Source organism: Limanda limanda, chromosome 5, assembly GCF_963576545.1.
Source record: "Limanda limanda chromosome 5, fLimLim1.1, whole genome shotgun sequence".
Classification (NCBI taxonomy): domain Eukaryota; kingdom Metazoa; phylum Chordata; class Actinopteri; order Pleuronectiformes; family Pleuronectidae; genus Limanda; species Limanda limanda.
Window position 1 is genome coordinate 21,311,201 of NC_083640.1, and position 17,022 is coordinate 21,328,222.

General features: G+C 41.4%; 4 protein-coding genes across 4 annotated transcripts; all 4 read left to right on the plus strand.

Annotated features, from left to right (window-relative positions):
- The first annotated feature begins 822 nt into the window (after positions 1-822).
- On the plus strand, positions 823-1,875 carry LOC133002153 (G-protein coupled receptor 15-like). The gene is made up of 2 exons (XM_061071916.1): positions 823-1,685; positions 1,839-1,875. The coding sequence occupies exons 1-2, from the start codon at positions 823-825 to the stop codon at positions 1,873-1,875; spliced, it is 900 nt and encodes a 299-aa protein (XP_060927899.1).
- Positions 1,876-3,747: 1,872 nt separating this feature from the next.
- LOC133001305 (melatonin receptor type 1B-B-like) lies at positions 3,748-4,638 on the plus strand. The gene has a single exon (XM_061070850.1). It carries the CDS (start codon positions 3,748-3,750, stop codon positions 4,636-4,638), a length of 891 nt encoding a protein of 296 aa, XP_060926833.1.
- A 6,284-nt stretch (positions 4,639-10,922) lies between these two features.
- LOC133001306 (trace amine-associated receptor 1-like) lies at positions 10,923-11,813 on the plus strand. Its single transcript, XM_061070851.1, has one exon. It carries the CDS (start codon positions 10,923-10,925, stop codon positions 11,811-11,813), a length of 891 nt encoding a protein of 296 aa, XP_060926834.1.
- Positions 11,814-15,522: 3,709 nt separating this feature from the next.
- LOC133001304 (G-protein coupled receptor 183-like) lies at positions 15,523-16,413 on the plus strand. The gene has a single exon (XM_061070849.1). The coding sequence runs from the start codon at positions 15,523-15,525 to the stop codon at positions 16,411-16,413; it is 891 nt and encodes a 296-aa protein (XP_060926832.1).
- The last annotated feature ends 609 nt before the right edge of the window (positions 16,414-17,022 follow it).

Below are 17,022 nucleotides of genomic sequence, written 5' to 3' on the forward strand. Positions count from 1 at the left end.
AAATCAAGAAAGTACAATTTCTTCAAAAATAGAGCAAAACTACAATAAGTGTGCTATAAGTAAGTGCCATTTAAGTGCTACTAAATTGTTAGTTTCAAAAAAAAAAAAAAAAAAATTAAATTTTTAATTTTTTTGAGGCGGGCCAATTTAAAATGGATGGCGGGCCGCAGTTGGCCCGCGGGCCGTAGTTTGGACACCCCTGGTCTAGACTTTCAACTTTGACAGTGGCTTTTTGAGGTGAGGAGAAGAGTGTGGCCTGGGGATGACTTCAGTCGTCTTTATCTACAGGTCACAGCTCTTTCGTTGCCTTTTAATTCTGAGGGTTTGACGGTCGTGCACGTTGTAGTGTTAAATATAGGCCACATGAACATATACATTTCCAACAAAACTCATTAGATGTTGCACTTAAATTAAAAAGAAACGTTATATTCAGGAGACAATGCTGGATTAGTCAGTGTGAATAAAACACCATTTCTTTTGAACAAGGTTTACCCTGAATGAGAGGCATGAAAGTGTTGAACAAAAAGTGATAGAAACTTGAAAAAGGATTTCCAGGGTGATGGAGACTTCAGGCTTCAGGTGAGAGGAAACTCATTTTAGGTTTAGGGTCACAGAATAACCCAACATCCCGATGTTTTCATCATCACCATGCACAAGCGTCTTCAAATAAGGCATCATTCAGACCTGCTTTTTTACACAACATATCATATTTTTATGCCAAAGCCTCTGCCCTCTAGAGATCAGGAGGTGTGCGTTTACGATCCATCTATGATGTGGCCTTTATAAGTGTCACTCGTGCTCTTCCTCTGGTGGAGCACCAGGATGCTCCTTAACGCCACCGTCCCTCTGTCGGTGGACTTCAACACTCCGGAGGACTTCCTCATCTTCATCTTCCACATCGTGTTCGCCACCAGCGCAGTGCTGGTCGCCGGCTCGGTGGTGATCGGGATCTCCTGCACCCCGTCTCTGCGAGGCCAGAACCGCTTCATATTCATGCTGAACACGAGCATCAGTGACACGATGACCGGCTTCTCAGTCTACTACCTCGGCCTCTTCGACGTCCAGGAGGGCTACCCCTCCAGGAACGGCACGTTTTACATCTTGCCCTCATTCCTCGGTGTCAATGTGTTGACCTTCCTGTTCGCTCAGTTTGATCGTTACTTCGCTGTGTGTCATCCATTCTTTTATAACCGCTTCATAAGCAGGTGCTTTGTAATTGGCATCTGCGCATTTTGTTGGATTTACACCTACTCCATCCTCACTGTGCAGAGCATGGTGCCAATTTCAATAGCGGCTCAGATGAACGCATTCGGTGTAATGATTCTGCAGATTATACTTATTGTCAAACTGCTGATGACTGTTAAATTATACATCATCGCCAGGAACCACCTGGTGAGAGAGGTGCCCAGCGCGGAAAAAGAGAACAAAAAAGAGTCGCTGCGCATCATTGTGTTTGTGGTGATTTGCTTCTTGGCGCTGTGGTGTCCGTCATTCGTGAATATCATTGTCAGACAGATGACCACGGGAGGTCTGCGGTTCAGGAACGAGGCCACCAACCTGTTCGCCATCTTGGCTCGACTGAACGCACTAGTCACCCCGGCTCTGTACATCTGGGGCAGCCCGGCGCTGCGGGGGGCCGTGTGGGTTACTGTGTGGCGGAGGATCTGCCCCGCGCGGAGAGCGAGGTCGGTCTCAATACAGTCAATTTAAAATGTCACTGTTTGAATGTGAGACATTTGACTTTTGTAGAATGTAGTGTGTAACTAATAATATTGCTATGTGAAACACTGACTGCAGCCCTCTCTTTCTCTCCACCCTCACCTCCTGTCTCTTTTCAGAATTGGTTTTGCTGTTGATGGAGTGACAAACAAATGACAACGAAGCTGAATCTGCATCAACCTCATCAGCAGGAATCATACGGAGACAGACTAAATGACCAGAACACGGGTCTAATATGTCATGTGTTTGATTTTGAATTAACATGAGTCCTTAATAATCTGAAATTAATCTATTTTCTAATTTTTCCTTCTTTATTTCCCTCTTTTTTTAAAGCGCACAGTTTTAGAACATGGACTGTGTGGTGTGTGAAGTGAGATATGAAATCAAAGGTGAAAGACTGGTGAAATGTATTAATGTGCCGCTGCCACGTGTTTCTGGGAAAATCCATTACAGACATGGGGCAGGGTCACTATACGTCTGTCGTTTGATGGTGTCCTCCAAGTGTCCGTGAGCCCCGGCATTTTATGTGTCATTTACCCAACGTGATATTTTCCAGTTGTTTTTATACTTTTGAAAAGGTGGTCACCTCTATACTTGAAATGTTTTGGATTTGGCTGAAACCCTCTTTACCCCTAAGACTCCTAAAGTGTTTTGTGGACTCAAACATATCACCCACCCCTCGATCGGTCCAGTGGTGAGTTGATAAGTGAATTCAATTTTGAACTATAAGTGAACTATCCCTTTAATGCTTATGTTCAATTATAATGTGATGGTATTAAACAGCCGCAGGTTCAGCACCATGGGTCGGAGAGCTCCACAGATACCGGCAGGTTCAGGACCTCGGACAGCTCCGTGTTGTTGATAAATAAAACTGACTAATTACTACACGAGCCATGGTATGTGGGCAACGCCTCCAGCAGAAATAAAAACTATATTTAACTTTTATAGCTACCTTCTACAATTAAAAAATGAAATGACACTCAAAGAGAAATGGAATATTTATGATCATCAGTCAATCTGTCACTGTCTCCCTCCTATACGTCCCTGAACTTCATCATGGAAAGTGTGAGGTCTGCAAGAAGTAAACGTTGACTAAAGGCATCTCTGTGTGGGTGAAGTTTCCACTTACTCCCATCATGATCCCGTCAGTCAATATCACACTTATCTTAACTTAACTTAACTTCTGCAGTCTGGCCCACAACCTTATTTTTTACTTCCCATTGTTATCACAACGTGCTCTGTGACTCTGTGAAATTCTAAAATCATGCACTTTTAAGATAAAATCGTTCAGCGATATTATTTTTGTATTTCATATCAATTTCTATTCGTTGTGTGGATTTCTTGTGTCGGTAAAGCACTTATATCAATTTAGAGTTTTTCCTGGAATTAAAGTCATGATGCCTCTATTGTCTCATATGTGATGTGTTGACCTGCTGATTGTAAATCCCTTCACATGAGGCCGTTTCCTCTCCACAAAGGGGATTATGTATAGTATGTATCGAAGTATAGCTGCGTTGTAATATATGATAACATTATCTCAAGCTGGAAAAGTCATTATTATGGAAAACTAAGAAGCGTCTGCATTTAGATTATGCACTGTTCAAACTATACATATAATACGTATAATAAGTTGGGTTCAGTAGGTGAATCACCAGAAAACAATGAGTGATCAGTGAACAAATTAATCAAAAGCTGTTGATCTATGTAATTGTGGTGAGCAGAAGAAAAGTAAAAGCATGTTGGCTTGTGAAGGTTTGGGGGAAATATTGTGTGATAATTATTTTTGTCAATATAACAAAGAGGCGTTTTTTATTAACATGGGCCTATCCGCAAGTTAATGTTAAAAATGAATTGCAATAAAGGAAATACTGAAATACTAAATTCAGACTTTTTGCAGTTTTAAATGACAAAGTTTCTTTAAGATAATAACATGTTGGGGGAGTGACTTTAGGTCATTCCTCGTGGGCACAGTTTGGTATCACCTGTACACTATAAAGAAAAACTAAACGAGGCGGCTTTACAGAAACCATGCTCGTCTTCAACCTCACACCCCCCGTGGCAGGAGCGGTGCTTCGTCTCTCTGTGGACTTTAACAGTCCTGTCGATTATCTCATCTTTATCTTTCAGATCTTATTCGCCACGACCGCGGTTCTTTTAGCAGGGCCGGTGGTCATCAGCATCTTGTGCACCAGAGCGCTGCGGCTGCAGAACCGGTTCATTTTCATGCTGAACACCAGCATCTGTGACACGCTGGTGGGGCTGTCAGTGTACTACCTGGGTCTGTTCGATGTGCAGGAGGGCTTCCCGTCCAGAAACGGGACTTATCACGTGTTACCTTCTCTGCTCGGGGTAAACATTATGACCTTTTTATTCGCACAGTTTGATCGATATTTTGCCGTGTGCCACCCCTTCGCCTACACGCGCTTTGTCACCCGGAGGGTGATCATCTCCACGAACGTGTACTGCTGGGTCCACGTCTACGTGCTGCTGCTCATTCAGAACTACCTGCCTCTCTCCAAAGCTGTGCAGGTGTACGTCTTCAGCATCGTCAGCTTGCAGTTCATCGTGCTCACCAAGGTGGTCATGACCATCAAACTGTACGTTGTAGCCAGGTACCAGCTCGAGAAAGACCCCCCCAGTGCAGAGAGAGAAAACAACAAGGAGTCTCTGAGAATCATCATCTTTGTTGTCATTAGCTTCTTGGTGTTGTGGTGCCCCTCTTTTGTTAACATCGTGCTCAGACTGATAGTGGGGCGAGGGCTCGTGTTTAGGAACGAGGCCACCAACCTGTTCGCCATCATGGCCCGTCTGAACGCCGTGTGCACACCGGCCGTGTACCTGTGGGGGAGCCCAGCTCTGAGGGAGGCCACGGTGCGGACGGTGTGGGGCAGAGTGTGTCCTCGGTGCAGGAGGAGGTAAGAGGGGCAAAAGGAAAAAGGTGATATTCGCTTCTCTGAGGAGTGAACGTGCAGTGAAGCAGATGTTGATGCGTCTCTTTCTCAGGGTTGTCCCCAGACCTGTGAAGGGAACCAGTAAAGGGAGGCCGACTGAGATTCACTGACTGGGAAAGGTGAGATGAGCGAGGACTCATCCAGCTAAAATGAAAAATGTCAATGTAACTACAAATGAATGATTTATGATTTATCTCAGTATGTTGACTCTGACAGGTTCCTGGTAATAAACTGCAGCTTTCCCGTCTATTCAGACCTTGTTGATGTTAATGTTCATTGTTACAGACGCCCTTAGAATTCGTAATGTTTTTTATCTTCTACTACGAAAGAAGGAATTAATTTATAAAGCAAAACCCTCAATGAACAGAAACAAGTTTGGGCTTAATGTGCAACTTTGTTTTTTGGTCCATCAGTTTGCTGGTTTACTTCAATAGTTGTTATAGTTTTATATAATATATAATATTATGTTTAATTAGTCGCTAAATAACCAATATTATCCATCTTCGATTCTTCTTCTTATTTATTTATTTTAAGGCGGTGTGGCCTATTGGGTAGAGTGGGCGTTCTCCAACAAGAAGGTTGCTGGTTCAATCCCCACTCTTCCCCATCTGCATGCCGAAGTGTCCTTGGCAAGATACTGAACCCCTAAATGGCCCCTTGTAAATGTTGAGTGTACTAAAAATGTAAGTCGCTACATTACAAATGTAATGTAATGTAATGTAAAAGGCCTCCATGAGTACAGAAAACTTACCCTCATCTGAAAAAGTTTAAGCATAAATATAATATAATCTGCATACTGAGCTGATAATGTTCAGTAGTGTGATGAAACTGACCTCAAATATATATATATACACCGCGTTCCACATTATTATGCAGATTACACTTTGCTCAGATTTTCCTAAATATTAATGCACAGCCAGTCAGTATATTTTTCAAGTCATCAACTGTTAGAGTATAATTCAAATTTTATTGAACAAACCTCCCAATGATAACTGTATTTTTTTTTAAAATAAAAAACTCAAAATGCAGTGTTCCAAATTATTATGCAGTCTCTGAGTTTCTGAGTTTCAAGATATTTTATAGGTTGTAAAGAACTCAAAATTGTCATTTGTTGAATTTGCAGCATTAAGAGGTCATATTTACTGAAATCAAAAAAAGGTTTTAATCAAAAACATCTTAACAGGTCAAGTTACATGTCAACATAGGACCCCTTCTTTGATATCACCTTCACAATTCTTGCATCCATTGAACCTGCGAGTTCTTTGATAGTTTCTGATTTAATTTCTTTGCAGGATGCCATAATAGCCTCCCAGAGCATCTGCTTGGATGTGAACTGCCTTCCACCCACATAGATATTTTGCTTGATGATGCTCCAAAGGTTCTCAATAGGGTTAAGGTCAGGGGAAGATGGGGGCCACACCATGAGTTTCTCTCCTTTTATGCCCATAGCAGCCAATGCCCCAGAGGTATTATTTGAAGCATAAGATGGTGCATTGTCATGCATGAATATGATTTTGCTTTGGAAGGCACGGTTCTTCTTTTTGTACCACGGAAGAAAGTGGTCAGTCAGAAACTCTACGTACTTTGCCGGGGTCATTTTCACACCGTCAAGGACCCTGAAGGGGCCGACCAGCTCTCTCCCCATGATTCCGGCCCAAAACATGACTCCGCCACCTCCTTGTTGACTAGGGTTGGGAACCGAGAACCGGTTCCAATATGGAACCGGTTCCAATACAACCGGTACCTACCCGGACCGAAATGAAACGGAGATTTCGGTGCCTCATTTCGGTACCTGAGCCAATGGAAGACTGAGGTCTCCGCTCGTCCCGCCTCCTCACACTTCCGCTCCTTCCTTCACGGGAAGCGGCGGAAGTGTGAGGAGGCGGGACGAGCGGAGACCTCAGTCTTCCATTGGCTCAGGTACCGAAATGAGGCACCGAAATCTCCGTTTCATTTCGGTCCGGGTAGGTACCGGTTGTCGCCGGGCCCCCGCGGCCGGTGGACAGACTCTTGTCCCCGCGCTGCCCGCCCCGCGTGCGTCAGGGCTCCCGTGCAGGTGGCAGGTGATCTCCTCGCGACACCTCTCCCCGGCGCTGCCCCCCCCCCCCCCCGCCGGGCGCATTTCCTCCGTGGCAGTGCGCCACGACCGGCTCTGGGTCGGCTTGGAAAGGCTCGGGGCGGGAGGAACGGAGACCACGCCGAGAAATGTTTCATAAAAGCGACCGCATTTTAGGGGGGCGAAGGCGGGCCGAAGCCTGCCTGCGACAGCCCCCGCCGCGGAGACACGGGGGTCTCTGAGTGAAAAGCGACCCTCAGTCTTCATTTGAGTCACGAGTCAGAGTGTGTGTGTTTTGTATTTATTTTTATTTATTTAAGTATAGTGTAAACTTTTGTTAACAGTTCGTATGTTATTCATAGTTTTAAGTTAAAAAGGGTTTTGTATTTATTTATATTTATAATCTACTTTAAACAGTTAATATATTTGGCAATAAAAAAAGCCTTCCTTAGTCAAGCATCGTTTTGTGCACTTTTTTGAAAAAAGTATCGGTTCAGGCACCGTTTAGGCACCGGAATCGTTTTAAAAGTATCGGTTAGGAACCGGTATCGGATAAAAACCAAACGATACCCATCCCTAGTCCTGAGGCCACTGCAACCTTTTTTGCTTGTGAGCTTGGTTTAGAGGAACGAATAACAGGTTTAAGGACACTTGCAAACCTCTTGAGCATCCTTCATCTTGAAGTTTGCAAGACTCCAGAGGCACCAGCGGCTTCAAACACCTGTTTGCTGCTATTCAATGGCATTTTAGTGGCTGCCCTCCTAACCCTACGCATTTGTTTGGCAGAAATCTTCCTTATTTTGCCTTTGTCTGAACGAACCCGCTTGTGCTGTGAATCAGTGACAAATTTCTTCACCGTCTGATGATCACGCGCAATTCTTTTGGAAATATCCAATGTTGTGATACCTTGACCAAGGAATTGCACTATTTGCTGCTTTTCAGCAGCAGAGAGATCCTTTTTCTTCCCTATTTTGCCTGAAACATGTAGCTTGCTTAATAATGTGGAACATCCTTCTTAAGTAGTTTTCCTTTGATTGGGCTCACCTGGCAAACTAATTATCACAGGTGTCTGAGATTGATTTCAATCATCCAAATAGCCCTGAGACACAATACCATCCATGAGTTTAATTCAAAAACTAAAAAATGAATGTTTTTGACCCTTATATCCAATTTGCATAATAATGTGGAACGCGGTGTATATTATAACATTAACTTACTAATGTGACTGCAGATCATGGTGCTGAAGTGAAGTTAAATTCAAGTGTCTCTTATTTGAAATGAGTTTTGGGTCCAAATCACTATTTCACCAAAGAAGATTTGCGTTTTACAAGCAAATGATGACGAGTTTGAAACCAGCTTTTTGATCCTTGGTCCGGAACATTGCTGTAATAAATATTTTTGTCCATTTGTGTAAATATTTCCAGATTGTCTTTGATTTGTTTTGATATTTGTCTAAATGTGATAAATAACGTTTCTGTCCTGATTTGTTTTTCATCGCAGGAAGAGCTTCAGCAGATGCCTCCTATAGATTAATGACGCCGTAGCGCTCTCTGGTGGCATATTTGATCAAGTACAACTCAAACGAGTAATAAAAGCTCTTGTAAATAAAATACTATTACTATGTGATATATGCTACTCTTTTCTATATTTTAAAGTTTTCTTCCAAGCTGTGAGGTTCATACTTTCCAACAACATTGCATGTGTTTTAGCAAAGGATAAATGTTATGCCTTGTTACTTATAGTATTATTATAATAACATTATTTATATATTTCTGCTACATCGGGATGAGGATGTTTTTTTATATGACAGCACAATAAAAGATGAATAAAAGCCTAAAGAAGGGAAAGAATTTACCATGTGACTTTAGTTGAAGTTTAAGCTTGACACTGGGTTTCTGCATGAGGCTGGTGTTTGATGGAGAAAAAGGCTGGTGGCTCCACAGCTGATCTTAAATATGAAAGAATCATTTCACTTCACCACTTCAGCCTAAACATCACTCTTCTTCAACATCACACACTCCCTGACAGGAGGAGATACTGAGGGCTATTTAATCTTTATATTCCAGATGTGATTCCCTTCAACTGTTGCACTATAAATTCAAGACAGGTTTATTTTCATGGTTAAAACTAGGACCATCAGATTTGTGCTAGAATGTTTATGATCGAGGCCTGGCCGCTCTAACTTCAGATTAGATATATCCTTTTCACTTCTGCAATGTACATCCCTTACCCCTTAATATTATTCATGATATGCTGACACATGGGATACATGGATCAATAAAGTTACCGACCTACTAACATTAGTAATCTGTAACAAGCATAGAGAGAGAACAACTAATCAAAAATATTCAGAAGTTTTACAAATGTGAACCGCAAGAATGCAAACAAATGAAGGGCTGTTCTGCAAAAAGTTTCATTTTAGATTTATTGACCATGAGAAAAGGAATGCACATTAATAATCAGTTTTATCCTGGTAAAGTTCATGCAGATGAACAGAAATTAATTACATCCGTACAGTGAGACGACATTCCCAGTATATTGTATTGTGAATAAAGCAGACGCAGTCATGAATAGTTTCTTTCCATCAGAGGAATGTCAAACCACCACACTTAGACCTGGCAGAAGAGACGGGTGCTGTGTTAGTGTTACATTAATGCATATTGAGATTATCAGTCTCACTAGTAACAAACAGATCATGTGAACAAAAGGTTCCTGGGGACCGAGCTACTGGAAGACACTCAGTCATGATCAACAACTGTTCAAACTATAAATCAAAGCATCACTGTTTCTCATCTGATCAACCTCAGACTAGTCCGTTGTAAAGCTGAGGATCCAAGGAAGTGCACAGTTGACTGCACAGAGTTATGGATGAATATTTTTCAAGAAAATTAAAATACAGACATGAATTAATCTATTTAAACCGTAAATCATACATGTGACTGGCAGGTTCAGCACCATGGCTTGGACAGCTCCACTGATACCAACAGGTTCAGGACCTCGGACAGCTCCTTGTTGTTGTTGATAATTAAAACTGACTAATTACTACACGAGCCATGGTATGTGGGCAACGCCTGCAGCAGAAATAAAAACTACATTTAACTTCTATAGCTACCTTCTATAATTCAAAATTGAAATGACACTCAAAGAGAAATGGAATATTTATGATCATCAGTCAATCTGTCACTGTCTCCCTCCTATACATCCCTGAACTTCATCATGGAAAGTGTGAGGTCTGCAAGAAGTAAACATTGACTATAGGCATCTCTGTGTGGGTGAAGCTTCCATTTACTCCCATCATGATCCCGTCAGTCAAGATCACACTTATCTTAACTTAACTTTACTTCTGCAGTCTGGCCCACAACCTTATTTTTTACTTCCCAATGTTATCGCAGCGTACTCTGTGACTCTGTGAAATTCTAAATTCATGCACTTTTAAGATAAAATCGTTCAGCGATATTATTTTTGTATTTCATATCAATTTCTATTCGTTGTGTGGATTTCTTGTCTCGGTAAAGCACTTATATCAATTTAGAGTTTTTCTTGGAATTAAAGTCATGATGCCTCTATTGTCTCATATGTGATGTGTTGACCTGCTGATTGTAAATCCCTTCACATGAGGCCGTTTCCTCTCCACAAAGGGGATTATGTATAGTATGTGTCCAAGTATAGCTGCGTTGTAATATATGATAACATTATCTCAAGCTGGAAAAGTCATTATGATGGAAAACTAAGAAGCGTCTGCATTTAGATTATGCACTGTTCAAACTATACATATAATAAGTATAATAAGTTGGGTTCAGTAGGTGAATCACCAGAAAACAATGAGTGATCAGTGAACAAATGAATAATGAATCAAAAGCTGTTGATCTATGTAATTGTGGCGATGCAGAAGAAAAGTAAAAGCATGTTGGCTTGTGAAGGTTTGGGGGAAATATTGTGTGATAATTATTTTTGTCAATTTAACAAAGAGGCGCTTTTTATTAACATGGGCCTATCTGCAAGTTAATGTTAAAACTGAATTGCAATAAAGGAAATACTGAAATACTAAATTCAGACTTTTTGCAGTTTTAAATGATAAAGTGTCTTTAAGATAATAACATGTTGGGGGAGTGACTTTAGGTCATTCCTCGTGGGCACAGTTTGGTATCACCTGTACACTATAAAAAAAAACTAAACGAGGCGGCTTTACAGAAACCATGCTCGTCTTCAACCTCACACCCCCCGTGGCAGGAGCGGTGCTTCGTCTCTCTGTGGACTTTAACAGTCCTGTCGATTATCTCATCTTTATCTTTCAGATCTTATTCGCCACGACCGCGGTTCTTTTAGCAGGGCCGGTGGTCATCAGCATCTTGTGCACCAAAGCGCTGCGGCTGCAGAACCGGTTCATTTTCATGCTGAACACCAGCATCTGTGACACGCTGGTGGGGCTGTCAGTGTACTACCTGGGTCTGTTCGATGTGCAGGAGGGCTTCCCGTCCAGAAACGGGACTTATCACGTGTTACCTTCTCTGCTCGGGGTAAACATTATGACCTTTTTATTCGCACAGTTTGATAGATATTTTGCCGTGTGCCACCCCTTCGCGTACACGCGCTTTGTCACCCGGAGGGTGATCATCTCCACGAACTTGTACTGCTGGTTCCACGTCTACGTGCTGCTGCTCATTCAGAACTACCTGCCTTTCTCCAAAGCTGTGCAGATGTACGTCTTTGGCATCGTCAGCTTGCAGGTCATCGTGCTCACCAAGGTGGTCATGACCATAAAACTGTACGTTGTAGCCAGGTACCAGCTCGAGAAAGACCCCCCCAGTGCAGAGAGAGAAAACAACAAGGAGTCTCTGAGAATCATCATCTTTGTTGTCATTAGCTTCTTGGTGTTGTGGTGCCCCTCCTTTGTAAACATCGTGCTCAGACTGATAGTGGGGCGAGGGCTCGTGTTTAGGAACGAGGCCACCAATCTGTTCGCCATCATGGCCCGTCTGAACGCCGTGTGCACACCGGCCGTGTACCTGTGGGGGAGCCCAGCTCTGAGGGAGGCCACGGTGCGGACGGTGTGGGGCAGAGTGTGTCCTCGGTGCAGGAGGAGGTAAGAGGGGCAAAAGGAAAAAGGTGATATTCGCTTCTCTGAGGAGTGAACGTGCAGTGAAGCAGATGTTGATGCGTCTCTTTTATCAGGGTTGTCCCCAGTCCTGTGAAGGGAACCAGTAAAGGGAGGCCGACTGAGATTCACTGACTGGGAAAGGTGAGATGAGCGAGGACTCATCCAGCTAAAATGAAAAATGTCAATGTAACTACAAATGAATGAATATGTATTATTTATCGCATTATCTCACCATGTCGACTCTGACAGGTTCCCTGTAATGAACTGCAGCTTTCCCGTCTATTCAGACCTTGTTAATGTTAATGTTCATTGTTCCAGACGCCCTTAGAATTCGTAATGTTTTTTATCTTCTAATACGAAAGAAGGAATAAATTGATAAAGCCAAACCCTCATTCAACAGAAACAAGTTTGGGTTTTATATATAACTTTGTTGTTTGGTCCATCAGTTTGCTGGTTTACTGTAATAGTTGTTATAGTTTGATATAATATATAATATTATGTTTTATTAGTCACTAAATAACCAATATTATTCATCTTTGATTCTTATTATTATTTATTTATTTTCAGGCCTCCTTGAGTACAGAAAACTTCCCTCATCATAAAACGTTAAGCATAAATATACTATAATCTGCATGATAAGCTGATAATGTTCAATAGTGTGAGGAAACTGTCCTCGTATATATATACTATAACCTATATTATAACATTAGTTTACTGATGTGACTGCAGATCCTGGTGCTGAAGTGAAGTTATATTCAAGTGTCTCTTATTTGAAATGAGTTTTGGATCCAAATCACTATTTCACCAAAGAAGATTTGCGTCTTACAAGCAAATGATGACGAGTTTGAAACCAGCTTTTTGATCCTTGTTCCGGAACATTGCTGTAACATCTATTTTTGTCCATTTGTGTAAATATTTCCAGATTGTCCTTGATTTGTTTTGATATTTGTCTAAATGTGTTAAATAACGTTTCTGTCCTGATTTGTTTTTCATCGCAGGAAGATCTTCAGCAGATGCCTCCTATAGATTAATGACACCACAGCGCTCTCTGGTGGCATTTTGGATCAACTACAACTCAAACGAGTAATAAAAGCTCTTGTAAATAAAATACTATTAATATGTGATATATGCTACTCGATTCTCTATTTTAAAGTTGTCTTCGAAGCTCTGAGGTTCATACTTTCCAAAAACATTGCATTTGTTTTAGAAAAGGATAAATGTTATACTTTATTCATTATAGTATTATTATAATAACATTATTTATATATTTCTGCTGCATCAGGATGAGGATGTGTTTTTATATGACAGCATAATAAAAGTTGAATAAAAGCCTAAAGAAGGGAAAGAATTTACCATGTGACTTCAGTGGAATTTTAAGTTTGACACTGAATTTGCACGAGGCTGGTGTTTGTATGTTAGGAGAAAAAGGCTGGTGGCTCCACAGCTGATCTTACATATGAAAGAATCATTTCACTTTACCACTTCAGCCTAAACATCACTCTTCTTCAACATCACACACTCCCTGACAGGAGGAGATACTGAGGGCTATTTAATCTTTATATCCCAGATTTTATTCCCTTCAACTGTTGCACTACACATTCAAGACAGGTTTATTTTCATGGTGAAAACTAGGACCATCAGATTTGTGCTAGAGTGTTTATGATCAAGGCCTGGCCGCTCTATCTTCAGATTAGATTTATCCTTTTCACTTCTGCAATGTATATCCCTTACCCCTTAATATTATTCATGATATGCTGACACATGGGCTACATGGATCAATAAAGTTACCGACCTACTAACATTAGTAATCTGTTACAAGCATAGAGAGAGAACAACTAATCAAAAATACCCAGAAGTTTTACAAATGTGAACCACAAGAATGCAAACAAATGAAGGTCTGTTCTGCAAAAAGTTTCATTTTACATTTATTGACCATGAGAAAAGGAATGCACAATAATAATCAGTTTTAAACTGTTAAAGTTCATGCAGATGAACAGAAATTATTTACATCTGTACAGTGAGACGACATTCCCAGTATATTGTATTGTGAATAAAGCAGACGCAGTCATGAATAGTTTCTTTCCATCAGAGGAATATCAAACCACCACACTTAGACCTGGCAGAAGAGACGGGTGCTGTGTTAGTGTTACATTAATGCATATTGAGATTTCCAGTCTCACTAGTAACAAACAGATCATGTTAACAAAAGGTTCCTGGGGACCGAGCTACTGGAAGACACTCAGTCGTGATCAACAACTGTTCAAACTATAAATCAAAGCATCACTGTTTCTCAGCTGATCAACCTCAGACTAGTCCGTTGTAAAGCTGAGGATCCAAGGAAGTGCACAGTTGACTGCACAGAGTTATCGATGAATATTTTTCAAGAAAATTAAAATACAGACATGAATTAATCTATTTAAACCGTAAATATTACTTGTGACTGGCAGGTTCAGCACCATGGCTTGGACAGCTCCACAGATACCGGCAGGTTCAGGACCTCGGACAGCTCTGTGTTGTTGTTGATAAATAAAACTGACTAATTACTACACGAGCCATGGTATGTGGGCAACGCCTCCAGCAGAAATAAAAACTATATTTAACTTCTATAGCTACCCTCTACAATTCAAAAATGAAATGATACTCAAAGAGAAATGGGATATTTATGATCATCAGTCAATCTGTCACTGTCTCCCTCCTATACATCCCTGAACTTCATCATGGAAAGTGTGAGGTCTGCAAGAAGTAAACATTGACTATAGGCATCTCTGTGTGGGTGAAGCTTCCATTTACTACCATCATGATCCCGTCAGTCAATATCACACTTATCTTAACTTAACTTTACTTCTGCAGTCTGGCCCACAACCTTATTTTTTACTTCCCAATGTTATCGCAGCGTACTCTGTGACTCTGTGAAATTCTAAATTCATGCACTTTTAAGATAAAATCGTTCAGCGATATTATTTTTGTATTTCATATCAATTTCTATTCGTTGTGCAAGTGGATTTCTTGTCTCGGTAAAGCATTTATATCAATTTAGAGTTTTTCTTGGAATTAAAGTCATGATGCCTCTATTGTCTCATATGTGATGTGTTGACCTGCTGATTGTAAATCCCTTCACATGAGGCCGTTTCCTCTCCATAAAGGGGATTATGTATAGTATGTGTTCAAGTATAGCTTGTGTAATATATAACAACATTATCTCAAGCTGGAAAAGTCATTATGATGGAAAACTAAGAAGCGTCTGCATTTAGATTATGCACTGTTCAAACTATACATATAATACGTATAATAAGTTGGGTTCAGTAGGTGAATCACCAGAAAACAATGAGTGATCAGTGAACAAATGAATAATGAATCAAAAGCTGTGGATCTATGTAATTGTGGCGAGCAGAAGAAAAGTAAAAGCCAGTTGGCTTGTGAAGGTTTGGGGGAAATATTGTGATATAATTGTTTTTGTCAATTTAACAAAGAGGCGTTTTTTATTAACATGGGCCTATCTGCAAGTTAATGTTAAAACTTAATTGCAATAAAGGAAATACTGAAATACTAAATTCAGACTTTTTGCAGTTTAAAATGATAAAGTGTCTTTAAGATAATAACATGTTGGGGGAGTGACACTAGGTCATTCCTCGTGGGCACAGTTTGGTATCACCTGTACACTATAAAGAAAAACTAAACGAGGCGGCTTTACAGAAACCATGCTCCTCTTCAACCTCACACCCCCCGTGGCAGGAGCGGTGCTTCGTCTCTCTGTGGACTTTAACAGTCCTGTCGATTATCTCATCTTTATCTTTCAGATCTTATTCGCCACGACCGCGGTTCTTTTAGCAGGGCCGGTGGTCATCAGCATCTTGTGCACCAGAGCGCTGCGGCTGCAGAACCGGTTCATTTTCATGCTGAACACCAGCATCTGTGACACGCTGGTGGGGCTGTCAGTGTACTACCTGGGTCTGTTCGATGTGCAGGAGGGCTTCCCGTCCAGAAACCATACTTATCACGTGTTACCTTCTCTGCTCGGGGTAAACATTATGACCTTTTTATTCGCGCAGTTCGATCGATATTTTGCCGTGTGCCACCCCTTCGCCTACACGCGCTTTGTCACCCGGAGGGTGATCATCTCCACGAACGTGTACTGCTGGTTCCAAGTCTACGTGCAGCTGCTCATTCAGAACTACCTGCCTCTCTCCAAAGCTGTGCAGATGTACGTCTTTGGCATTGTCAGCTTGCAGGTCATCGTGCTCACCAAGGTGGTCATGACCATCAAACTGTACGTTGTAGCCAGGTACCAGCTCGAGAAAGACCCCCCCAGTGCAGAGAGAGAAAACAACAAGGAGTCTCTGAGAATCATCATCTTTGTTGTCATTAGCTTCTTGGTGTTGTGGTGCCCCTCCTTTGTAAACATCGTGCTCAGACTGATAGTGGGGCGAGGGCTCGTGTTTAGGAACGAGGCCACCAACCTGTTCGCCATCATGGCCCGTCTGAACGCCGTGTGCACACCGGCCGTGTACCTGTGGGGGAGCCCAGCTCTGAGGGAGGCCACGGTGCGGACGGTGTGGGGCAGAGTGTGTCCTCGGTGCAGGAGGAGGTAAGAGGGGCAAAAGGAAAAAGGTGATATTCGCTTCTCTGAGGAGTGAACGTGCAGTGAAGCAGATGTTGATGCGCCTCTTTCTCAGGGTTGTCCCCAGTCCTGTGAAGGGAACCAGTAAAGGGAGGCCGACTGAGATTCACTGACTGGGAAAGGTGAGATGAGCAAGGACTCATCCAGCTAAAATGAAAAATGTCAATGTAACTACAAATGAATGAATATGTATTATTTATCGCATTATCTCAGTATGTCGACTCTGACAGGTTCCCTGTAATAAACTGCAGCTTTCCCGTCTATTCAGACCTTGTTGATGTTAATGTTCATTGTTCCAGACGCCCTTAGAATTCTTAATGTTTTTTATCTTCTAATACAAAAGAAGGAATTAATTTATAAAGCCAAACCCTCATTCAACAGAAACAAGTTTGGGTTTTATGTATAACTTTGTTGTTTGGTCCATCAGTTTGCTGGTTTACTGTAATAGTTTTTATAGTTTGATATAATATATAATATTATGTTTTATTAGTCACTAAATAACCAATATTATTCATCTTTGATTCTTATTATTATTTATTTATTTTCAGGCCTCCTTGAGTACAGAAAACTTCCCTCATCA